The following is a 26,468-nucleotide window of genomic DNA, read 5'->3' on the forward strand; positions in this document are numbered from 1 at the left end:
GACTCGCTTGAGCCCAGGAGTTGGAGGTTGCTGTGAGGGTGATGCCATGGCACTCTACCCAGGGGGATAGCTTGAGGCTCCGTCTCAAAAAAAAAAAAAGAGAGAAGTCCAGCCTGAGAATTCCTTGTATAAGGATCAAGCAACACCCTCCCCCCTATTTACGGCCTACTTGGGAGCAGACGTTTGCACACAAACTCCTGTATGCCCCAAGTTTCTCTATGCTTTGCTTAAAGATTCCTCCATTTGGAGGCAGACATTCAAATCGTCTCTTTCCCCTGTAGCCTCAGGCTTCATCAGATAAGAACAAAGAAAGTAATAACTGACAACACGTTCTTCACTAGGTTATGTCAAACCAGGTTATACTGAAAGGATTATGCTTAAAGGTGTATGCTGGGTGGATTATCAGATTACCAGGGAGGAGCTACTTATAGGGCGGGTGGTCATAAGATGTTTAAACGGATCAGTGTCATTGCTGCATTGTAATCAGGTACAACATTCCCTATATAAGCCAACTGCAAATAAAGAAGCTCACCATTTTGCCTGAGCGAGCAGATGGTCACCTTTATTTAAAATACAATTTCAATAAGCGTGCTTATTCTTCGTGACATCGGTTTTCCGTGAGACCCTTACGGCAACATTCATTGTTTTCATTTGTTAGGGAAAGTCCAGTTACTTGAGACCTTCACCTAGAAGTGTGCCAGATACCCCTAATTGTGCCTGTTAGGTGACAGTTTATCAAACCCCCTCCTTATTCTTGAATTCAACTGTGTTTTGCTCTCCTGTGGACATACTGTTGTCCGTCTACTAGTTTTGTATTAGTATTTAGTACATTAAACAATGTACTTTATTCATTTAAAAAAGAAATGAGAAAGTAAAAGGCATTAAAAATTTCAAAAAGTTAAGTATCTGGAAATGTTAATGCAGGGCACAGGCTTCACTTGCTGATGCACAGGTTAGATAATTATGTCCCACCCACTCTCCTACTCCTCCTAGAGGACACATCAAATATACAGAGAGAGCCTGGGTTTGTTTTCAAAACCCCTCAAGCTCGTCAAGAAAAAAGCAAAACAAAACAGTTCATTTAAAAGTTAATACAATGATATTCTTTTCATTAGGCCATGAGCCAGAAGTTTTCGTATTTTCCCTATAGGATCTAGATATAAAAGAATATACTCTGTTCTGAAAAACTGTACTTCAGATTATCTGCAAAGCCTATAACACAGAAATTAAAATTTTGTTTTCTCTAAATAAGCAGTACTGAGTTACTATTTTTCCTCGCTGATATCTCAAAGTTCTATGAAAACAGTTTAATATATTACTTACTTCAGGTCCTGTAGAAGGTCTTTTGCATTAAGCATGGTTATTAAAGAGGTGGTAGCTGCAGGAATTATGATAATAGGTGTTCGTGATCCTATAAAGACAAAATTTTACAGGTAGCAAATATATTATTATTAAAAGAAACTACCCTTGCTCTCCCTATTAAAAGTTGAAAGTTTATCAATAGTAACTCTGAATTCTTTAGAGCTAAAAAGTATTTTAAGCTGCAGTGATATAATATTAAAAATACTTAATTAGCAGTGGTATCCCTTAAGCACTGACTAATGAGGAACAGACACCACACACACATTTCATATAGCTGTAAAAACATAATAATCGCCCTAGCTTTTGCATTCCAGTTTATCCACATTTACTTCATAAAGGAAGTTTAAAATCATCTCACCTTTCTTCTGATTTGGGGGAGGTCTTGCTTGAGAAACTGTAAAGGGGAGGAAAATCACAATTGCATATTATAAAAATCATATTATCAAACTTACCAATAAGGACAAAAATTATTTGTGTCACATGACTAGTTTATAAAAAGGAAAAACATAACCTGAACCATCTCAATGTTATAATCCCTCTGCTTCACAAAAATATTAAAATGCATGATTATTCAACAACCTGCAGCCACAAAGAAAGTGGATATATAGTATTTTCCCCCAATCTTCAGTTAATTTCTGCAATTTGAGTTATCTACAGCATGAAATATTGGCAAAAAACATAGCACAATGAAAATACTATGTGGAAAATTCCAGAAACAATTCATTAGATTTAAACTGCATGCCTTTCTGAATAGCATGATGAAATCTCACACAAGGATGTGAATCTTCCCCTTGTCCAGCTTAGTGCAGCACTATATGCCACCAGTCCTTAAATAGCTTAGTAGATATCTTGGTTAATCAGATCCATTGTTCGATATTCTTCAGCATCTGTGTTCAAGCAGCTTTTATTTTACTTAAGAATGGCCCCAAAGTGCAAGTGTAATGATGATGGCAATTTGGATATGCCACCGCCAAAGACAAGCCATAAAAATGCTTCCTTTGAGTGAAAAGGTGAAAGTTCTCCACAATAAAAACAATCATATGCTGAGTTTATTAAGATCTAAGACAGGTGTCCTCAAACTACGGCCCGTGGGCCACATGGAGTCCATCTAGGACATTTATCCGGCCTGCTGGGTGTTTCTGCCGCTGCTGCCTGTACTGCTTAGCAGCCGACTTGTCCCGAGGCCTGTAGTCCGGCCCTCCAACGGTCTGAGGGACAGTGAACTGGCCTCCTGTTTAAAAAGTTTGAGGACCCCTAATAAGATAACACTGAATTTTCTATCCATGAAATTGTGCAGAAAAAAAAAATTCATGCTAGTTTTGCATGGCACCTCAAACTGCAAAAGTTATGGCCACAATGTGCTAAGTACTTAGCTGAGATACAAAAGACACTACATTTGTAAGTGAAAGATTGTGTTATGATTGACCAAAGTCACATTTGGTACTATCCCTAGTTTCAGGTATCCACTAAATCTTGGAATCTATCCCCTATAGATAAAGGCAGACTACTCTATTACATTGCCAGATACTAGAAATCTATGTTAATGGACATCAACGTCTAACTAGAAAATAAAATAAATAATTTCATAACAAACCAATTACTAATGTAATAAAGATAAATCCAGATAACACAGTGAGGGGGGAAATGCATTTAACCATTCTGAAGGAAAGAGAAAGGAGTTAGTAGAACATAAAACCCAGAAAAAATATTTATTTCCTTCTCTTTTAAAAATTGTTTTCTGGTATTTTCCTGGGAAAGAAAGAGTACGTTAAAGATAATGAGTCGGGCGGCACCTGTGGCTCAAAGGAGTAGGGCACTGGCCCCATATGCCAGAGGTAGCATGTTCAAACTCAGCCCCGGCCAAAAAATTGCAAAAAAATAAAAATAAAATCTAAAATAAATAAATTAAAAAAAAAATAAAAATAAAGATAATGAGTCAAGTACATATCATCTGGAAATAACTATATCATTGATTGTGATCATGTTATAAAAAAACAAATACTGGGTCAGGTGCAGTGGCTCACACCTATCTATAACCTTAGCACTTTGGGAAGCCAATGCAGGATTACTTGAAGCCAGGAATTTCAGAACAGCCAGAGCAACACAGCAAGACCCTGTCCTCAAAAAAAAAAACTTAAAAATTAACCGTATGTGGTGGAATGTGTCAGTTGTCCCAGTTACTCAGGAGACTGAGGCCAGAAGATCACTTGAGCCCTGAAGTTTATGACGGCAGTGAGCTACGATGACATCACTGCACTCTAACCTGGGCAACAAAGTGAGATTATTTTTAAAAAAACCACAAATATTTGTATCTTATTATTTATATATACAATGAAATATTTGTTGGTATGATAGTAATTAAAGATCAATACATTTTATATTTCATAAAGTATAACAAGTGCTTCATATTTAATTGTCAGGAATTATCCATACAGTAAAATTTTATCAATGACCTTAGACGTGCCACATGCTAGCTGGAGTTTGGGGTTTTTAAATTAAAAAAGTAAATAAAAATTTAGAGACTTAAAATCCTAATTCAGTATCAATTCTCAAAAACAAATACCACCTTTAAAGAGACTCACACAGTACAAACATTTTTAAAATACTTCCATTTAAAAGGCAGCAAAACACTACACTTTAACTAGTTCTCTGTAATCCTCTATGAGCTACTTACTGCATTATGATAAAATACTACAGTATTTAGTACTATGATCTTTCCAGCCACATAAAGCAGAAAACTACATACACAAACCTAAGCCCCAAAACATATATATGTGTTACAGTTCTTTCATCTTCCTTCTTGCTGTGAAAAAAATTACTAAAACTTTCTCAAATCATTTTGAAAATGATAGCTGGGCTCACGCCTATAATCCCAGCACCCTGGGAAGCCGAGGCAGGTGGATTGCCTGAGCTCACAGATTTAAGACTAGCGTGATATAGAGCAAGACCCCGCCTCTAAAAATAGCTGGGCATTGTGGCAGGCACCTGTAGTTCCAGGTACTCGGGAGGCTGAGGCAAGACAGTTGCTTGAGCCTAGGATTTTGAGGTTGCTGTGAGCTATGATGCCATAGTGCTCTACCAAGGGAAACAAAGTGAGACTGTCTCTAAAAAAAAAAGGAAAGAAGAAGAGAAAGAGGGCTCATGGATAAATGTGATTAGCTAGATAGTGCCGTCTATATACAGTCTCAGTATGTATTTGTTATTTGTTGGATAAAGAGATGGCAAAATAGATAGATTAATGGGATAAACAGAAGACAGGAGGAGCTGCTCTGAAAATAACTGAAGGAAACGACAGAAAGAAGGGGAAGAGGAAGGAAACAAATTTGCAACTCAAATAACCACTGATTTGGGAAGGAAAGCCACAAATGGGATCAGGAAGTTATGGAAACACTAGACACTTCAAGGCTGAAGACCCAATATAAGAGAAAGGCAAAACATATAATACTATAATAAAGGCTCATAAATATTAAAAATAAAGTTTATAGGTTTACAAATAACTATGAAAGACTATAAACAGATTCCCTATTATGTAAGACACTGTGGCAAACCTGCTAATGACAAGCTTGATTTTTAAACAGGGTGAAGGTTAGCGAGTTTGGATGACATAGTGATCAATAGCAAGGGTCTGTACTCAGATGATATTTACTTCATATCCCTATTTTGCTACTTTCTAAGCACACTGATTAGCTTTGCTGGGCCTCAGTTTCCTCAACTCTAATAGAGAATAGTTTCAGTATCTTAATATTGTTATGAGAATTTTTAAAGCAAGAATACCAATTAAGTCTTGGCCCATATTTACCATATACTGAACCCTAACTGCTACTGCTTCTATTACCACTACCAGCACTGATGCAAATGCACTAACTGCCAATTTGCAAGCTAAGAATAAACCATAAGAAATAACATTATTGTTGCTTTGCTTGACTTCAAATATAATTATAAAGAAATATTTATTCAGAGCCCATATATAAGGCACTCTGCTAAGTTATTAATAGATGGGAACACAGAAGTAATCCCTGTTCTCAAAGGGCTTTTAGTAGAGGAGGGGAGTCAGACCATAAACAAAAACACAAACAAATGTATGTAATAAAAGTTATTAAGAAGCAAAAATGAATATACACTGGCAGGAATGTCCTTTAGATAGCATGCTTAGAAAAAGCCTCTCAAAGAAAGTGGCATTTGGCTCGGCGCCTATAGCTCAACCAGCTAAGGCGCCAGCCACGTACACCTAAGGTGGCGGGTTCGAATCCCCAGCCCGGACCCGCCAAACAACAATGACGGCTGCAACCAAAAAATAGCCGGGCGCTGTGGCGGGCGCCTGTGGTCCCAGCTACTTGGGAGGCGGAGGCAGGAGACTCGCTTGAGCCCAGGAGTTGGAGGTTGCTGTGAGCTGTAATGCCATGGCACTCTACCCAGGGGGACAGCTTGAGGCTCTGTCTCAAAAAAAAAAAAAAAGTGGCATTTATGATGAAATTTGAAGGATGAAAAGCAACCAACTTGTGAAGGACAACAGGGTGAACAAAAAGTCCAGTTAAGAGGTAGGAATATGGCAAATGCCTAAGGCAGGAAGAAACTACTACTCTTGTAAATTTCTTATGGGATCTTTACATTGACAATCCATAACCTCTCATCCCTCCTTTCCAAAGAAAACAAACAATTCTGCATCTGTGATTCAACTGCCTCCACAACATTCCTATACATCTGAGGTAGAATATCTGTGAATACCTATTTCTTTCACTTTTTTCTTCCTTCCTTTCAATGGTTCCTTTAGCTTCTCCTAGTTTCTGGCAAAGAATCTAGCACATGCAAGGCATTCAAATAATATTTGTTGAATTTAACTGTTCTTCCTTACAATCTTATGATGCCTTCTAATATAGAAATCTACTAATAAAGTTAAAATCTAATCTGCACAATATGTACTCCTCTGCTCCTACTCAAATACAGAAATGACACAAGATTTCAAACAAACCCATTCTTAAAAAGAAATACTAACCATGTCTAAGAGGGATCTGTATGTCTGGATCTAGGCCATAGTGAAATTGCCTACAAAATCCTTCTAATATATGCCCCACACATTCTTAATATGGTACTTTTGAAGTGCTTAAAGAAATATTTAGTATTTGTAAACTACATAATTTTAGAATTAGCCTGTGCATAAACATATTGTGAATAAAAACAAATCCAAATCTATATTACTGATACCATCAAATTTGTGGAGAAGATCACTCATTTAAATCCTTGCCTGTGCCTTTCCTATTCTTTATTTTCTTTATACTCACTTTCAACAGCACTGATGAGGTTAAAAAAAAAAGAAAGTTGCATTGCATCACTGAAATTGTGCTAAACATAAAAATAAAACAAACACCAGAAGCCAAAATCAAACTTCAAACAGACCTCAAATACCATGCTGGCTGGGATCTACGTGCATTTATAAAGGCCCATCTTTTAGGAACTAGGAAGAGAGAGGAAAATTTTTCTATAATAACTTGATAGTACCACTATTTAACACATTTTTAAAGTGGTACAGGATTGTATGTACACAATAGCAGAGATATATGGAATCTGTAAGCATCAAAGGAGCATATCAGTCTATTAAAAGTATAATGCTGTGCTTCTGCAGGAAAAAAGAGTATCAAATCTGCACATATTTTCATGGAACTAGGACAGGGAATTGGTGAGAAAATGAATACACATAAACAGCCCTTTAAACCATTCCTACAAATCTTAAAGTAATAATATTTTCTTAAAAATTTTCTTTCACCCTTTAACTAAACTACACTTATTTATTCAAGTAAATGTTTTTATGACACACTTTAATTACTCAAAAACAAAGAGTTTTATAATCTACTTTATCCCTGAATCCAATTAGGGAAATTATTATTAATAGTAAAGACTATTACAAAATCTGGTTGACAGGAAAATAAATAACTCAACATGATTTTCATTTTAACTTTATTTTTTCTGCTATAAAGTTTTATTAAGGACGCTGACTGAAGTTTAACAAGTATTTTAATGTACATTCTTATAGTTTTGAAATCTAATGCTTCACCAATACTGACAGTCTGAAGAAAGATAACCCTTCGATGTATTTTATAAAAAATTTCAATTTCTTCAAAGTATTATACATATTCAAAAAGTGTACTGTTATAATCATTAAAAAAAAAACAAAAAACAGGTTTTATATTTTTACCTGGTCTTGGTACAGGCTGGGCTGCAGGGGTCTGAGTCTTACGAGCAGACGCACCCTCCTTTAAAAGAATTAGAATTGATATGTGACATCAAAGTTCCTTTACGTAACAGTTAAACACTATAATTACTGCAAAAAAAAAAACCCTCTTATTCTCACTCTCTGCTTTTCTCACTCAATTAGTCTGTTCAATGTGCTATGACCATTAAGTTTTAAGAAAAAAAAACCTCTTATCTGTTATGCTATTATCATAAGACAGGAATAGAGATCTTTAGCAGAAAATAAATTTAAACAGTCAGCATATCATAGTTACTGTAAATGCATAATTTTTTAATGATTCACTTAATTACTGACAATTTTAATATTTTCATAAATGTCATTACCTGTTTTACAATAAACTTTTTTCCTTTAAACCAACTTAAAATGAATGATTTATAATCTCTCATTAGAAAAATCTAAACAATGTTACTTTGGAGTGTATCACAAAACACAAACATTTCAAATAATCCAGTGCCTTTAAAATACTCAAGAAAAATCACGTTTATGAATATGAGATTTATTACATTTGAATTGAGTGGATGAGAGTATCTTAAACTACATAACAAATCTCAACTAATTAATGAGCATGTACTATGTACAAGGAAATATTTTAAGTGTTCCAAGTATATCAATTACACATTCAGGAACAAATGCCACTGAAATGCTTAAGATACATAAAATTGTCTGATCATTCACACTAATTTTTCTTAACACATTTTTCTTTACAGAAAGCTACAAATGAAAATTCTGTAACTATGAATTCATAAGATTTTACTGTAGTCGTACTTAAGAGAGGGAAATCTGATGAATATCAGGGAGTTACATGAATCCATAATAACGAAAAATTTGCCACTGTGCCCTTATGTTGGCAGCACTGCTTGAACAACTCGGTAAAGTTTTAGAACATTGGCATATCAGTGTCTCACAGTTGTACAAAGTGTGGGGGTACCTTGCTGAGTGGCATTCATTATTGTTGGTGCACGCTTTTGAGTGCTACTCCAAGAATATCAGAGCTCAAATTATAGCAACAAACAAACATTCGTAAATTTGCTAAACTTGGCAAAAGTGGAAATGAAATAAGGGACATGTCAGTGCAAGTTTATGGGGATAATGCTGTGAAGAAAATGGCAGTGTACAACTGGATTAAACATTTTTGTGAGGGGAAAGAAAGCACACTGATGAAGAGATGTCAGGATAGCCGTAAGGAACAAAACTGATGAAAACATTGCAGAACTTTATTGAATTGTGCATCAAAATTGTTGGCGGATTGTGAGAAGCATAACACACCAAGTAAACATCAATAGAGAAACAGTTTTAAAAAAATTTAATTGGCCAACTGATCTCGGCCAACTCAGACCTCAACAATGCACCAACTCACATGGCACTATCTCTGAGAGAGGTTTTCAGCCAGTAAACAAATAACAGTATTCGAACACCCTCTTTACTCCCTCTGATCTGCCCCCCAATGGCTTTTTTCTTTACCCAAAGATAAAGGCAATTTTTTTTTTTTTTTTGGAGACAGAGTCTCAAAATGTCGCCCTGGGTAGAGTGCTATGGCATCATTGCTCACAGCAACTTCAAACTCTTGGGCTCAAGCGATTCTCTTGCCTCAGCCTCCCAAGTAGCTGGGACTACAGGCGCCCACCACAACACCTGGCTATTTGTTGCTGCTGTTGTTGTTGTTGCAGTTGTCATTGTTGTTTAGCTGGCCCAGGCTGGGTTCAAACTCACCAGCCTTGGTGTATGTGGCTGGCACCCTACCCACTGAGCTATGTGCCCCACCCCAGATAAAGGAAATATTAAAAGAAGGACATTTCTATGACATTTAGGACATCACGAGTAATACAACAATAGCTTTGATGGCCATTCCAGGAAGAGTTTCAAAACTGCTTTGAAGAGTGAACTAGGCACTGGCATCAGTGCATAGCTTCTCAAGGGGAATACTTTGAAGGTGACTGAGTCATATTCGACAGTGAAGTACATACACTTTTTTCTAGGATGAATTCACAAACTTAGTTGTCAGCATCATGATATCATTGAAAGAAACATATCCAAAGAAATGTTTACTAAAAATATTTATTTTAAATAAATATTTTAAAAGAATTACGTTCTCTTTAAAAATTTAATATTTTAAATGTGAAATGATTTAGAAGGGCAGGTCATCCCATTGTATATTTTTTAAATAAATGATATAAAAATTAGTACCAACAGAAAAAAATGCTGTCCCTTCAATACAATAGTACTCCTAGCATTCAGGTAGCATATCACAGAAACCATTCTTTGTTAAAAAACAACAAATAGCTGCAGCAGCAACTAGCAAAAACTCCTTAAAGTTAAAAATAAATAAAAGGCACCTGAGGACAGTAAAATATCCTTTTCTAATAGTCTCACTATTATGCATTTAGTATTTATTGGTACATTTAATCTTAAATCATTTTAGGTGCTCATTTAATGGAGCATTGTATTCTTTGTAGAAATCCATCAAGCTTAAAATATGGTAATCTTTCTCCAAACTACATCAAAGTACAACTTCAATATAAGAAAAGGTGAGTCATAAGTAAGGTGAAGAGCATATCAAATATTTAATACCCTTATAATGTGAGGAAATCTTATGATTACATTTGTTTCTAGGTTCATACTGGGGTGACATGTAATCTCCAGTGCCCAGAGCATAAGTAACGCAACACATGTTGGTTGAACTGAACTACATCTAGACTTTTTAGAAATCAAAAGCCAAGAAATAATTATTAAATAGGAATCTAATATAAAGAAATGTTAGTGAATATAATTTAAAGAAATGTTAGTTTCTTATCCCAAGCTCCTGCATAAAGATAAATCAACAAGACATTATAATAAGATAACAAGAGTGACGTGTAAGTGAACCATATCACTTCTGTATTCTAGTATGTAAACACTGCTTTATGGAGTAAGGTCTAATCACAAACACAAAGGGAAGAAAAAGAAACAGGAAGATCAATCAAATACATATGCAGGCATCTGTCCATATTTGAGTATTAGTCTGGCTGGATTCAATTCAAAGCCCCTCTTCTTTGGTAATAGAGTGGACCTAGCTCAAAATTACCAGAATACAGCCTTATGTGCATATAAAGAGAATTACATGAACCAAAAGTGATACACTTGACTACTAAAAATATATCTATAATGAACAAAGACTATGGCTTCTGTAACATGGGTCAGGCAAAAGGTGCAACTGTAAGTAATGCAAAACAAACAAACAACAACAAACAAAAAGAAAACAACCTTTTCCATTACAAATCATAACCTTTAGAAATTTTTGTCTACTTTTGAGTAAGTCCAAACTTTGATCCCTTCAAATACTAATAAAGTCAATCAAGTGCCTTTCCCTGGCTCAGATGCCACAAGGCTACAAAGATATAAACCTAGAATTACTGATGATCATGTCCCTTCACTCGTGAAGAAAAGAAGAAGCGAATGAAGCTCAACGCACGAAAAGGTGGAATACAATACTCCTTACGATATCTACTATGTTACCCCAAACCCTTCTTAACTATATGAGCCATTAAAATTCCCCACTTCATCACTCTATACATCCCACATACACCTTTTTTGGTCTCAAGTGATTGAGACAAATTTCTGTCCGTTGTCACAGAAAGCATTTTATCTAATTTTAACTTCTTAGATTTACTGAAAATTTGAGTTGTCAAAGTCACTATAGTATAACTTTCCTTAATTTTTGAGTTTTATAAATACATAAAGAATTATATAGCTATGACACAAGAGTAGACAATTAACTTCTTGGATGAAAAATGGGAAGATCCTTAATTGTACCATTCGTTTATTGCCTTTTCTAGGACTCTCTAGCCAACACTACCCAAGATGTGTTACAGCATCTTTTACTCTGATTTCCATTATTGTGAAATAAAGTTATAGACGACACTGCATAAGGGACCACAGAAACCAGATACCACAATCCCATCACCCTCCATTCTAAAGATTAAGAAATAAAAGTAAAATACTTTTTCAAAGGCTACAAAAGGCTACACAGCAATATATCTGGCATATATTGAGAAATAGAAATAATAGCTTGGCAGTAATATAGAATAATCTGACAGTTATATATTTAAGATATCAGGATTGGGGAAAATAATACTACCCAGCCCAGAAAAGAAAAGTATCAGCAAAAAGAAAAATCAAAGAGCAGATAATATGTGCTAACTGGAAAGGGAAAGTTGCTTTCTCTTCAAAAGTCAGGAGCATTATAATTTCACCAAGACTTGAAACATTCTGGAAAAGAAATAACTGAATTAAAATGGAAGGGGAAAACAAGTGATAGACTCATGTTTGCGAAGCATAAGAAGACAAAACAAAGTATGCTGTTTACAAGCAATCCTTGCTCGCCTTACTTTAGCAAATGAGATACTCTAAAATCTTCTGCTACTGGGAGACAAAATAGTTTATCTGTTACTTAAACAAGTAGAAAAAAATATATAATACCACAAAAAAATGTAACAAGTGTCAGTATGAAAAAGAATATACTATATTTAGTTAACTTTGAAAAGTCCAATTTAGATGAAACAGTGAAATACTAAAAACTCTTAAAGAAGAAAACATACGGAATATATGTATATGCAGACTCCATGAGTATATAATCTAATTTCCTTTCTGGTATGTTAATAATAGCAAAAGTCATGTTTTAAAAATTATGTAAATATGAACTATACCCTAGCATGTTTTGCCTTCATAAAAAGTAATTTCTATGAAATAAGAATTTAACAGTTAGAACTCACAAATATGAGAATATTTACATAAACATGTGAATTTCTAAGTACACTGAATAGGTCTTTTTTCCTCCCTCAAAAGAGTGTTTTGGAAAACCTAGTAAGCAAAAAAGCAACTTTGGGGACAAATTACAATGAGGCTAAAAAATACAAAAGATCAGAAGTAAAACATTTTAATAGTAACCACAATTTTTTAGACTTGTTATAACCTGGAGGCATATGTACAACAATATTTGCTAACACAGAAAACGGTTAACATACTTAGAAAGCATAGTCCTTTTCTCTTGAAACAGAAAGGGTCCTGGAATTGGAACGTAAATAATCTTCTCTTTCCTTCCCTTTGCTCAGCACCTCTCTGAATTCAGAGATATAACTACTTAAATGGCTAAGTTATCACCTAACCTCAAAACAAACAGATTAAAGTAGATGTTATATTTATTTAATAGATAAGAAAAATTAAGTTGAAAAATCCAAGTGACTTGTCCCAGGTCACACAGCTAGTAAATAGCAGAACAAATCTGAGCCATTTTAATTCCAAAACTTATGCTTCTATTATACCTAATTACCTCTAGTTTGAAGATTTCCCTCAGCAAACTTTACTCTTTTTCCTTTTTCATTCCCTCTCTTCCTGTAATTCAAATGTTTCTCCCTTGTGACTTTTCAGCATTCTGTATATACCTCTATCAAATCCCTCAATCTTAGTTCATTTTTGCTACAACAACAAAACACCCCAGATTGGGCAATATGTAAATAATAGAAATGCATTTCTCATAATCTGAAGCCTACCAAGTCCCAAGATCAAGGAGCCAGGAGGTTTGGTGTCTGGTATGAGCAGCTCTCTCTGATTTGAGGATGATGCCTGTGGTCACATCCTCTGCAGGGGACAAACACCTTTTCCTCACCTGGCAAAAAGTGGAAGAGCAAAAAAGGGCCTAACCTAGTTCCTTTCAGCCCCTTTATAAGGCACTAATTCATTTATGAGGGTTTGTCCTCATGACTTAATCATGCACCACCTCTTAATACCACCACAATGGAGATTAAGTTTGAACACATGAATTTTGGGCGACATTCGGATCATAACATCTCATTATGCTGCATAATTCTTAACTGCTTTCTCCAGCCAGACAGCAAGTACTGCAGATCAGAGATTGTCTATTATTTCTCCAAAGCCTAATTAATTTAGAGTGAGGTGTATCACAGGGGTTTAATAAATGTACACTAATTAAAATGAATCCATTTGATTAGAATGACTGATTTACCACTATAACATTGAGTAAATTGTTTTTTGTATGTATCTGTTAAGTGAAGATGGTGAAAATAACTATCATATAGGATTGTCAAGAGAATTAAACAGCACTCCTTCATTCCACATACATATAGGGAGAGCATATATGTGCCAAATAATAAAATGGGACTACAGAAGTATAAACAATAGTCAAGAGTATGTGCCCTCAGGGGCTTGAAATTTAATGGAGACTATGTATGTATACATGTTAGAATGTATAAATAAATGTTAAAGTCCTAAATACGATTACATACATAATTATTTGTAACATACATGTGTATTTGTCTGTGTGTTTTCAGTTCAGTACCAAAACCAAAATGGGACCACCAACTATTAAATCTTCTTCTTTCCATAAACGCTCTTTGTACAGAATAAGCCAAGAACTAGTAAATCTAATTCAACAGCACATTAGACAAATTATATACCATGACCAAGTGAGATTTATTCCTGGAATGTTAGGATGATTCAACATATCAAAATCAATCAATGTGATATACCATATTAACAGAATCTCTCATGATCGCTTCAATTGATTCAGGAGAAAAAAGCATTCGACAAACTCCAATAGCCTTTCATTTAAAAAAACCTCAAATAAGAATTGAAGAAAACGTAATAACGTAACAGGATATGTATATAAGAAAAGCCTATAGAAAAGCCTATAAGAAAAGCCTTTCACACTCAATGGTGAAAGACTTAAAGCACTTCCCCTAAGATTAGGAACCTAATGAAGACACCTGCTTGTGTCACTTCTACTCAACACTGCATTATGTTGCAACCACATAAATGATCATGCAAGAAACAGATTGACAGTACATGCTGCAAGAGGTGAGGTTAACCATAGGTGTAGGATAGCACTGAGTACTTCTCGCAGGGTCCTTTTATTGAGAAGATACACAACAGGAGGAAAGATTACTAAGCAAAGACATGCAGGGGCTGTGTGCGAGGGGAAATGATTTCATAGGTGCCTACAGAGTATGTACTCAAGGAAATGATCTTCAAAGGTGGTAAGGAAATGATCTTTAAAATACTAAATGCAATTTTTCTCCACTAATCCTTTCAGGAACTGTCATAAAATGATTAATGTTTAACAACAGCCTTACTATAGGACTGAACTTTGTTCCTCCAGGATTACTGAGTTACTTGGTGGCTTGCCTTCCAAGTCACAAGAGATCTCCAGGCTTGCCAGGAGAATGTCTTGTTCTCAGTAATTCCTCAGATGAGTTATGATATTGGTGACTGTTGTAGTAAGTATGATATTTAATCCTCCATAGCATTAGAAATTCTAGCCAGAGAAATGAAGCAAAAGGAAGTGGTAAAATTATCTCTGTTAGCCTGGCATGGTATAGTGCACCTGCAGTCCCATCGACTCAAGAAGCTGAAGTAGAAGGATCACTTGAGCCCAGGAATTCAAGGCTGCAGAACTCCACTACACTCTGGGCTGGGTGACAGAGTAAGACCTCATCTCTCTTTTTAATTTAAATTTTAATATTTATACAGTATTTATATGTAGAAACCCTTAGAGATGGCAAAGTTGCAGAATACAAAATCAACACACACAAAAAAATCAGTTGTTTCTACACACAGTAAACTGTCTAAAAAGTAAATTAAGAAAGCAATTCTAGGCTCGGCGCCTGTGGCTCAAGCGGCTAAGGCGCCAGCCACATACACCTAAGGTGGCGGGTTCGAATCCCCAGCCCGGACCCGCCAAACAACAATGACGGCTGCAACCAAAAAATAGCCGGGCGTTGTGGCGGGCGCCTGTGGTCCCAGCTACTTGGGAGGCGGAGGCAGGAGACTCGCTTGAGCCCAGGAGTTGGAGGTTGCTGTGAGCTGTAATGCCATGGCACTCTACCCAGGGGGACAGCTTGAGGCTCTGTCTCAAAAAAAAAAAAAAAAAGAAAGCAATTCTATTTGGAATAGCATTAAAAAGAATAAAACATTAAAGAAAAAAGATTTGTACATCGAAAACTATGAAAACACTGCTGAAAGAAATTGAAGACAAATAAACAAAAATAACCTATGTTCACAGACTAGAATTAAGTTTCAGTACTCCCTGAAATAACCTATAGATTCAATGCAATCCCTATCAAAATCCTAACATTTTTGTAGAAATAGCAAAACCCATCCTAAAATTCACATGGAATTTCAAGAGATTCCAAATAGCCAAACATCAAAATTGGAGCTCTCAAACTTCCAGATTTTAAAATTTAACTACTAAGCTACAGTAGCCAAAATAGTGTGATACTGGTATAAAGACAGACATTTAGATCAATGGAATAGAATAGAAAGCCCAGAAACAAACTCTTGCATATCTGATCAAACAATTTCTGAGAAAGTTGCCAAGACCTTTCCTCATATGATGAGGAAAGGACAGTCTTCTCAACAAATGGGGATTCTCGACATCCACACATAAAAGAACAAACTTGAACCCATTACTTTATACCATATACAAAAATTAAATCAAAATGGATAAAAGGCCTAAATTGAAAAGCTAAAACTTTAAAACTCTTAGAAGAAAACTGAGAGGAAAAGCTTCATGACAGATTTAGCGTTGATTTCTTGGATTATGAAACCAAAAGTATAGATAACAGAAAAAAAAAAAATGAATAGGATTTTATCAAAATTACAACTTTTACACAAAAGACACTATCAACACAGGGGAAAAGCAATCCATGGTAGCGGACATTGGCTATTAAATTTCTTATTAGATATGTGATTTGCAAGTCTATATAAAAATTTCTACAATTCAACAATAAAACAAACCACCCAATTTAAAAATGGGCAAAGAACTTCAACAGACATTTCTTGACAGAAGATAGACAGCCAATAAGCCAATAAGCACATGAAAATAAGCTGGACACATCACTAATCACTAGCAAAAAGGAAATGAAAAACCACAAGACATCACTTCAAACTCAATAGGATGGTTATTATTAAAATACAATAACAAAATAGCAACAAAACCTAGAAAATAACAAGTATAGATGAGAATATAGAAAAATTAGAATTCAGGCCAGGAGTGGCAGTTTATGCCTGTAATCCTAGCACTCTGGGAAGCTGAGGTGGGTGGACTGCCTGAGCAAGAGTGAGACTCCATCTCTACTAAAAATGGAAAAACTAGCTGGGCATTGAGGCAGGCACCTGTAATCCCAGCAAGTAGGGTGGCTGAGGATTGCTCAAGCCCAAGAGTTTGAGGATGCTGTGAGCTAAGAGGGCTACAGAGTGAGACTATTTAACAAAAAAAAAAAAGGAAAAATTAGAACTCTTGTGCATAGCTGGTAGGAATGGTACCACAATAGGATACATCAAAAAATTTACTGTATGATCCAGCAATTCTGCTTGAGTGTGTATAACTGAAAGCAAGGATTTGAACAGGTATTTGTACACCCAAGTCCATAGCCACATTATTCATGATAGGCAAAAAGCAGAAACAACCCAAATGTCAACACTGACAAATGGATAAGCAAAGTAAGATTTATACATATAATGGAATGTCATTTAGCCCTAAAAGGAATAAAATTCTAACATATGCTAAAATACGAACACTGAAAACATACTAAATGAAGTAAGCTTGATTCCACCAATATGAGGTATCTCAAATAGTCACATTCAGAGACAGAAAGTAGAAGAGTTGTTACCAAGGGGCTAGAAGTAGGCAGGAATTGGGAGTTATTGGTTAATGTGTGCATAGTTTCAGTCTGGAATGATAAAATGTTCTGGAGATGAACAGCAGTGATGGTCATACAATACTGTGAAGATAGTCAATGCCACTGAATTGTAAACTTTAAAATGGCAATTTTATACATCTTACCAAAATTTTTCAAAAACTCAAAAGAATAAGCATGATATATCTATGTGTGTGTGTGTGTGTGTGTGTGTGTATATATATATTTGACAAGAGTCTTACTATGTGGCCCTCAGAGTGTCACCATCACAGGTCACAGCAACCTCAAACTCTTGGATTCAAGCAATTCTCTTGCCTCAGCCTGCCACGTCTGGATGGTTTTTTAATTGTTGTTATTGGTGTTTAGCATGTCCTGATCGGGTGCGAACCCACCAGCCCTGGTGCAAGTGGCTGGTACCCTAACCACTGAGCAATGGGCACTAAGCCAACACTAAGTATTCTTAAAAGAATGAGTGAAGTTCAATTATAAATTCCCCAGAGTAGACTCTGTGGGAATATCTGCTCAGATTATAATGTCCCCTTTTCTCAGAAGTACTTGATTCTGTCCACAAGGGACAAATATAGGAACTAGGCTGACCCAATCCGATTTTCTTTCCCTGGGAGTTTAAAATCCATATTAAGATACGCTGAGCAAACCCAACTACAGTTGCATGAAGCCTAGCTAGCTATGAGGATGACAGTGTACACAAAGGGCCACAAAAGCTTATGTACAGATGCAGAAAAAGTTACAAGTACCATGTGGCACCAGATGGAAACAGAGAAAGCCTGATAGCTTTCCGATTTCTGTGTTGTTTTAAAGGCAAATTTACACTTCTCAGTTTTTGGTCCTGTAAAATACTCCTAAAACACCATAACGTATTTCTTTTTCTTATTTAAGCAGACTTGAGTTTCTGTTACCTAAAATACAAAAAGTGTACACTAAAATAAATATTTTAATCTCAATGAAAAGAAAAATTCCACTCATGCCCAAATCAAATATACTTTGACCTGGAAATATAATATTCATTTTCTTTACAGTCACAGACAAAATTGGAATATACAGTACTAATGAACAGCATTACAAAGAAGCAAGATATTCGCTGATTAAAAACCTAAATTAATACCATTTTTCCATTCATCATTTCTTAGAACACTTTCTTGATTGAAAATCAAACTGGTACAAAAGTAAATGAATCTCACAAAAAGAGAGATGTGTGAATAAATTTCGATAAATACCAGAAGAATTAGGGGGATCATGAAAACCTTATCAACATAGATTCACTAAACACATTCTAAAATGTTTAGCATTCTAAGACACTTTTCATATGTGTAACTAAGTCAAGTGTGCATTCTTCTTGCTGGAAATAAGATGAATGAAGACAAGTACCATAATTAATTTTGTTTGTCAACTTAACTGGGCCATAGGGTGCCCAGATATTTGGTTAAACATTCTGGGTGTGACTGTGGGGTGTTTCTGGATGAGACAAACATTTGAATCAGCAGACTGAATAAAGTAGAAAAGTAGATCACCCTCTCTAATACGGGTAGGCCTCATCTAATTTACTGCACATTTGAATAAAAGGCAGAATAAGAGAGAATAGGCTCTCAGCTTGCTCTATAACTATATAAGCGAATTCTTTATAATAAATCACTTTATATATACTATACATACTCTACTAATACTAGTATTTATTACATACTACATACTAATAAATACTAGTAACTAATATTCTAGATCTCCTTAAGTATATACATAGATAAAAAAAATCTAGGTGTATACATAGATTACATAAGATTACATCAGATTCTGTTGATTCTGTTTCTATACAAAACCCACAATAATACAGCAAATAAAATTTGAATCATAAGAGAAAAAGAGAGTGAGGAAGGCCACAAACTCTTTAAAGGAAGTATGCTTGCATGTTGGAAAAATGTTCTTTTTTCCTATTTATTTATCTAGTGATTAAAAAATGACATCCATGTGAATGTAATTGAAATGGTTTGGCACAGAACTGCAATTAGCAACAATTCTAAGCACGTGCACTGATCTCCTTTTATATCAAAGTCTATAATGATTTCACATCTTCTGGCACAAGTGAACAATTCTTGTTGCAGTTTTTGGCCAGGGCGGGGTTTGAGCCCGCCACCTCCGGTCTATGGGGCTGGCACCCTACTCCTTGAGCCACAGGTGCTGCCCACAAGTGAACAATTCTTTCACACCTCTCTCTGAGAACTAATAGAAGCACTATCTTTCTTCACTTAAAACTGGCAGAATTGTTTTTATATTGACAGAGATCATGAGTTAGCTAGATAGTCCATAGGAATCATTTGTGTAACTCATGGGTCCACGAACTAAAAGAGAAAACCTGCTAGACACTAGAGGCAGTGTCTGGAGATTTAAATTCTAGCTTTGGAGTTGCCACATTAAGTGTGGAACATTGAGAAAACCACAACCTCCTAGGGCAGCGGTTCTCAAACTGTGGATTGCGACCCACAGGAACTGCATTAAAGGGTTGTGGCATTAGGAAGGTTGAGAACCACTGTCCTAGGGTCTTAGTTACTTCATCCATAAATGAGAAAAATCGATTTTTAGATGACCTCAGAGGTCCAATTCTGTTCTGCAACTCCATTTTTCTAATGTAAACAATATCTTTTCACTAAGAACAATGCTATTATACAACTTCAATGTCCAATTAACTGATCCAGTTTGAAGACATAATCTAATATAGGTTTCTTCAAAGATGGTATAATGCTATATATAGCCCTATAAACTTGCTTTTCTTTTGTCCTTTGTTAATAAAAACACATTCCCCTCTCTGCCGAACTACTTCGGTCAAAGGATATGTATTTGGAAATCTGGCGTAAATCTGAATGTTTGGGAAATCACAGAATAACAGTTACTGGGCGGCGCCTGTGGCTCAAAGGAGTGGGGTGCTGGCCCCATATGCCAGAGGTGGCGGGTTCAAACTCAGCCCCGGCCAAAAAAAAAAAAAAAAAAAAAAAAAAGAATAACAGTTACTAGCAATATAGGTCGAAAAAAGAAATAACAATACGACAAGCTTTAAAAGAAAACATTTAACATGATACAATAAATTGGGAATCTTAACTATATGAATTATCTGTATGTGCACAAGCACATACCTACACACTATGCACAAACAGAATAGTCAACTTTACCGTTTTCTAGAACATTATAAATTCTGGAATTACTATTAAATATAAATCCTGTGAAAAGTCAAAAAGGAAATGTAGATTTTAAAAGTCAACTATGAGAAAATTAATGAAAAAGGCATAATGTTAATTAGCAACAAGGAGATAAATGGAAGATATAAACAGAAAAAAAGATAAAATTTTTCATTTTATTTTGGCTCACTATAGCTCAGAAACTGTATTTTCTGTGAGATCTTTACCTGATTTCAGAAATATTGGAACTTCGTAAGTAATAAAAAAGATAAAAATGTAATACTAATTTTCTTTGGCAGAAAGACCAAAAGTATCAAAGTCAGTAAAATCAAGTGACACCATCATAAGGAATTTCACAAGAATTTGTACATGAAGAAAATAAATTAAATAACTATATAACATTTATTTCCAGTTACTTTATTAGCTTCATGGTGATCTAAGTATCCATCAATTTCTTGAAAGAAAGGAACTTAAGTTTGAATCTTACATTCTCCTGAAGCCTACATATAAAAATTGCTCCATGTTGCTTGGCGCCCATAGCTCAGTGAGTAGGCAGCTGGCCACATACACCAAGGCTGGCAGGTTCAAGCCCAGCCCAGGCCTGCTAAACAACAATGACAACTGCAATCAAAAAATAGCTGGGTGTTGTGATGGGCGCCTATAGTCCCAGCTACTCGGGAGGCTGAGGCAAGAGAATCGCTTAAGCCCTAGAGTTTGAAGTTGCTGTGAGCTGTGACATAGTGAGACTCTGACTAAAAAAAAAAAAAAATTGCTCAATGTCTTTGCTGAATGTAAGTGAACCCCTAACACAATCAAAGAAGTTGTGAGCTTATGGGGGAGGGGGATAAAACACCCCAAATCAAACATTATCTGTCCATTATCCTATAAACTTGCATGCCTCATTTCTGCTTTGCAAAGTTTGTTTATACTAAAGCCCCTATTTTCCAATCAGACCGTAAACAATCATACTGAAGACAGCTATATGAATTTAGGATCATGTAGACTTAATACTACTTCTTCCTTCAAAAAAGCCCTCTGATATGCTTGTTTTGACAGCACATATATTAAAATTGGAACAATACAGAAGATCAGCATAGCCCCTGCTCAAGGATAACACGGAAATTGGTGGAGGGTTCATGTAAAAAAAAAGTCCTTGGAAAACATTATTTTACTTTAATACCTCTTATCTACTACAGTTATTAAATTAATATTTTCTGATACTAATAACTAATTTTGGGGTAACTACGCTTCTTTGTGCAGTTTTAGCATTAAGTAAGTTTCAATGTTTTACATCTACCTGAATTTACAAATTGTCTGTCACACTTTAAAATAAATTAACAATGTTAAAAATTTCAAATACTAATAGTATGTAGGGTTTATAGGGAGTGAAGAATAAAGTGTGTGAAATAATTTATTCAAGGATGCTAACTCAGTGGCTATCATAGCCCTTTCAAATTTAATACACCCCCTTAATATAAAAGATATTTTACACTGACCCCTCCAACTACTTGAAATTAAATGCAAAGGTAATATAATCTGTGCCTCTAAGAGAAGAGCAAGTCTTCATCTCTAAAAATAGCCAGGCACTGTGACAAGTGCCTATAGTCTACTAGGGAAGCTGAAGCCAGAGAATCACTTGAGCCCCAAGAGTTTGAGGATGCTGAGCTGTGATGCCACAGCACTCTACCAAGGATGACAAAGTGAGACTCTGTCTCAAAAGAAAACTTTTTAAAAAAATAAATAAATAGACGGGCTCGGCGCCTATAGCTCAACCGGCTAAGGCGCCAGCCACGTACACCTAAGGTGGCGGGTTTCGAATCCCCAGCCCGGACCCGCCAAACAACGACAGCTGCAACCAAAAAATAGCCGGGCGTTGTGGCGGGCGCCTGTGGTCCCAGCTACTTGGGAGGAAGAGGCAGGAGACTCGCTTGAGCCCCAGAGTTGGAGGTTGCTGTGAGCTGTAATGCCACGGCACTCTGCCCAGGGGGACAGCTTGAGGCTCTGTCTCAAAAATAAATAAATAAATAAATAAATAAACGATAAGCTTCTCTCAATGTATACTATAGTTAACATTCCTAAAAAAGTTTAATGCATGTTAAAACTGCAAAATATAAATTATATTCCAATTATCTTTTAGAATCACTTAATTATAAATGTTGTTCACATACACAGGTATCTAATGGGAAAGTCAGAAATCCTGCAGAACACTGAACTAGTCTGTACTGTTCACAAAGGCTGCTCACAAACTACAGGACTACTACTACCTACCCTAGCCCCACTCATTCACCGCTCTGCTGTCACTCTGGTAAACAGAAACACCCTCACAGACCTCTAGAATACTTCTTTATTTTTGTTAAGTAGGCCCCCAGCCAGGTTCAAACCTGCCATCTCTGGTGCACAGGGCTGGTGCTCCAATCACTGAGGTACAGGTGCCCAGCCTGTAGAATACTTCTTAAAAAGCCCTACCCATCCATAGCTCAGTGGGTAGGGCGTCAGTCACATACACCTAGGCTGGCCGGTTTGAAATGGACTGGGCCAGCTAAAACAACAATGACAGCTGCACCACCAAAATAAAAATAGCTGGGCTACTTGGGAGGCTGAGGCAAGAGAATCGCTTGAGACCAAGAGTTTGAGGTTGCTGTGAGCTGTGACAGCAGAGAACTCTACAGATGGTGACATACTGAAACTGTCTTAAAAAAATAATAATAATTTTAAAAAAGCAGTACTATCCCCACTGAGACTCACATCTCTAAGCAAAAATATTCCTAACTGAAATAGATATGATAAAGAGAAACCAAAGAATATGAAAGAACGATAAAGTATTTGCCAAATCACTGCTGATTTTAAATACTTATTAACAGTTTACATGAATTAAAATACCTAAAAGTATCTATTACTGGATCTGAAAGAGACATTTACATTTAGCTTTGCTTTCAAGTCAAAAGAAATTCTTAAACAACACAAGTATCTGCTGTACAATTAGGTAAAAACTGGAGGAGAAAAATAAGACAGGCAAACACTGACACTTGTGGTCATTCTGAGATTGCTAATTTGCACTCAGGCTAATGTCTTGCTTTGTTAAGTTCAAAGAAACATTATACTGGTTCATAAATTATCTACTGACTTCAGAGGAAGATTATAACCTTTAATTAAACACTTTTATTCAAAAAGGAAAAACTATTTACTATCATTAAATAACCAAAATAAGCCATTTGTCCAGATCCTTTATGTAATGAAAAGGACTGCATTTGGTTTTAAGTAGAAACCATTAAGAGATATAAACTCCAAGCAAACATTACCAAGCAAAACTGTTTAGTGACCTCAGTAAAGCTAAAACTGTTCTTTAGTTAACTATGCCAAATGGCAGTTTTCAGCATGGTACATCGGAAATTACACCTAGTCTAAAACATTAAGACTTTTGTCCAGCATTGGAAAAGAGCTAGTTCTTGAAATAAATGCATTCAAGAACTGGTTACTCCTACTAAACTAAAGCACAACAGGAATGGAGACCAATGTGGGCATGGCTATGTCTGTTTCCCTTCTCATATTACTCACAAGTCTTTGTTTATTCCCATTAAATGGAAATCACCCACCCTAGCCAAGGAGTTCTCCCCCAACTCTTTCTCTTGCACTCTTTTTACCAAGGACATATAGTTGAATTTATATACATAGATAAATAGATGATAGATCTCTATGAGTAACTATTAGAAAGTAAGCATTTGAACAGAAAATTTACATCTGATTCATCATGTAATAATCATTCAGAAACAATTAACTATATGAACAAAGTAGTAATTACTTCTAGACCCAGTAAAAATTGAGAATTAAGAGGCACTACAAATTCTGTCCTTAAATTTTAGCTTCTCAGTTATTACAGTTATTACATGGCTATTCCAGACATGCCCAGAAAAAAACTGAAGAGTAATGACCACCCCCTTTTCCATCGAGATGTGTTACAGATTAAAAATAGACTAAGAAAGTAACAATTACAAGCCATTTATAACTATTTTAATAAAATAGCTGCCAGTTTGCAGAGTCTGACAAAGAAACCTGTCACAGTCATGGGAGTTAGTTTAACCATAGAATTCAAATGTTAAAAGAAACTAGACTTAAGGAAAAACTTCTACAAGCTTGCCTGTCATAAGATTTTTACAATTTCTCTTGACTGGAAACATGCAGGTTGTTAGAAAAAGTCACTAAAGGAACTTTCTCATGTCTGATATTTTCCTGTTTTTTTATGTAAAGTTCTTAACCAGCTTAACTTAAACTTCAGAACTAGGATGCAATATACGCAGGCATTTAAAGTATAGTTAAGTACACTGGCAGCTTTAGTTAGTAATTTTTATGAGTCTCCTGCTATATAAACACCTGCCCCACAGCAAGCATCGCTGAGAAAAACCCACTGGAAATTCAGGGGTTAACCCAATACTGGAGGAAACCACTAATGAGTAGGTTATAAAGATCTCTTTATTAATCAAAATTAATAAACCCAGTGGGGGGTTTCAAAACTATAGTTCAACAAAAGAATTTGCAAAAATAATTACTACATGGCACTATTAGAGAAACTGAGGAAATTTTTTTTTCGAACACAGCCACAACATACCCAGGAATCATTAATAGAATTACAAATCAATGTTTGCATTTTTATTTTATTCACCTTTTTAAACAAATACATATTGGTCAACTACTGTGGCCGACATTTGCATTTAATCACAGTTTATTAAATGTTAGGGGCTACACAGATTGATTTAGACACATGTTCTACTCCTTTATCCAGCAGTTCCACATAGTATGATGCTTAAGAACAGAGTGTAAGAACTTAATCTTGTTTCAATTCCCAGCTTAGCCTTATTCTCATCACTATTTCACCGATGTCTGGGCTAATTACTTAACAATTCTACACACTGGTTCTTCATCTTTTAAGTGGGTGTTATAATAATAAAATAATTCTAAGGAAAAAGTCACTCATATTACATAACAGCTCAGGTAGGCTTAGTATACAATCTGATTGTGACCACAATAAATGGTCATTGCTGCTAGCTTCACAGTCAAATCCTACATAAGGAACCAACAACAAATAAATACCGATCTACAAAAATCCACTCACGCTTTTGGAAAATCAATTACTTTAAGTAGTTTCTTAAGCATTACTCTGTTAACTAGTTTATCTAATAAAAAAAAAAAGAAGGTTATAAACATTGCAATGAGTATACTTAAGGATTTATGCTAAGAAATCAGAGTTTTAGTACTCTCCTTCAAACTTAACTAGGAAAAGTCAAAGCTCTAGGCCTTAACATTTCCCATTTATAAAATTATCTTTAATATTCATTCTAACATTTCTAAGAAAGTCACAACACTCCTAAAAAGCAGAGTTAAGGGGGTCTTAAAACCACAAAGCACATTTCACCAGTAAACCTTAAAAACACAATGACAACATGGCCAGTGGTTACTGAATTAAAAATTAAAAAAGGAAAACTATAAAGATTTTTTAAAATATCAGAGAAAATATAAACATACAGTCACTTGAAACAGCAGATATTGCTGGGGAAGATAAATAAGATCAAGAAAATATATATAAGCATATTGCTTAAGCTCCAAAACTATACATTTCTAGGAGTTATTTTTCCTAGAATCTCAGAGAAAAACTGACAAAATTACAACTATTTAAAAATCAAAACAACGACAACAACAAACTCCTGCCCCAATGCTTTACAGGAAAAAAAGGAGCAAGGTACTTATGTTCCAAAAAAAACTAATCATATTAAGAAAGATTTCAGAGTATGTAGGGTTTACACAATCTGCTTGTTGGCAAGTTACTAAATCATCTTGAAATATCAGAATAAGTAAATAAAATTAGTAAAATCTTACTACTTACCAAGAAGATCCTATATGTGTTTTGTATCTATTATACCACTTTGTTGCATCCTATGTTACATGTAATTTTAATTAGGAAAAGTAAATGCCAATGATTTAAGCTAAACTTCACTG

General features: G+C 35.4%; 1 protein-coding gene and 1 non-coding gene across 2 annotated transcripts in view; one reads left to right on the forward strand and one right to left on the reverse strand.

The window, feature by feature from the left end:
• Positions 1–26,468, reverse strand: part of CDC73 (cell division cycle 73) — a 126,336-nt gene that overhangs the window by 32,789 nt on the left and 67,079 nt on the right. The window contains exons 11-13 of the mRNA XM_003785600.3: positions 7,553–7,610; positions 1,721–1,756; positions 1,324–1,411 (exon numbers count right to left, since the gene is read on the reverse strand). Coding sequence (XP_003785648.1) covers positions 1,324–1,411; positions 1,721–1,756; positions 7,553–7,610 — 182 coding nt within the window. The remainder of the gene's footprint in view (positions 1–1,323; positions 1,412–1,720; positions 1,757–7,552; positions 7,611–26,468) is intronic.
• On the forward strand, positions 21,521–21,625 carry LOC111723878. The gene has a single exon (XR_002772324.1). It is a non-coding gene; the product is annotated as a U6 spliceosomal RNA (small nuclear RNA).

This window comes from Otolemur garnettii, unplaced genomic scaffold (assembly GCF_000181295.1).
Source record: "Otolemur garnettii isolate 467f Iridium unplaced genomic scaffold, OtoGar3 scaffold00016, whole genome shotgun sequence".
Classification (NCBI taxonomy): Eukaryota; Metazoa; Chordata; class Mammalia; order Primates; family Galagidae; genus Otolemur; species Otolemur garnettii.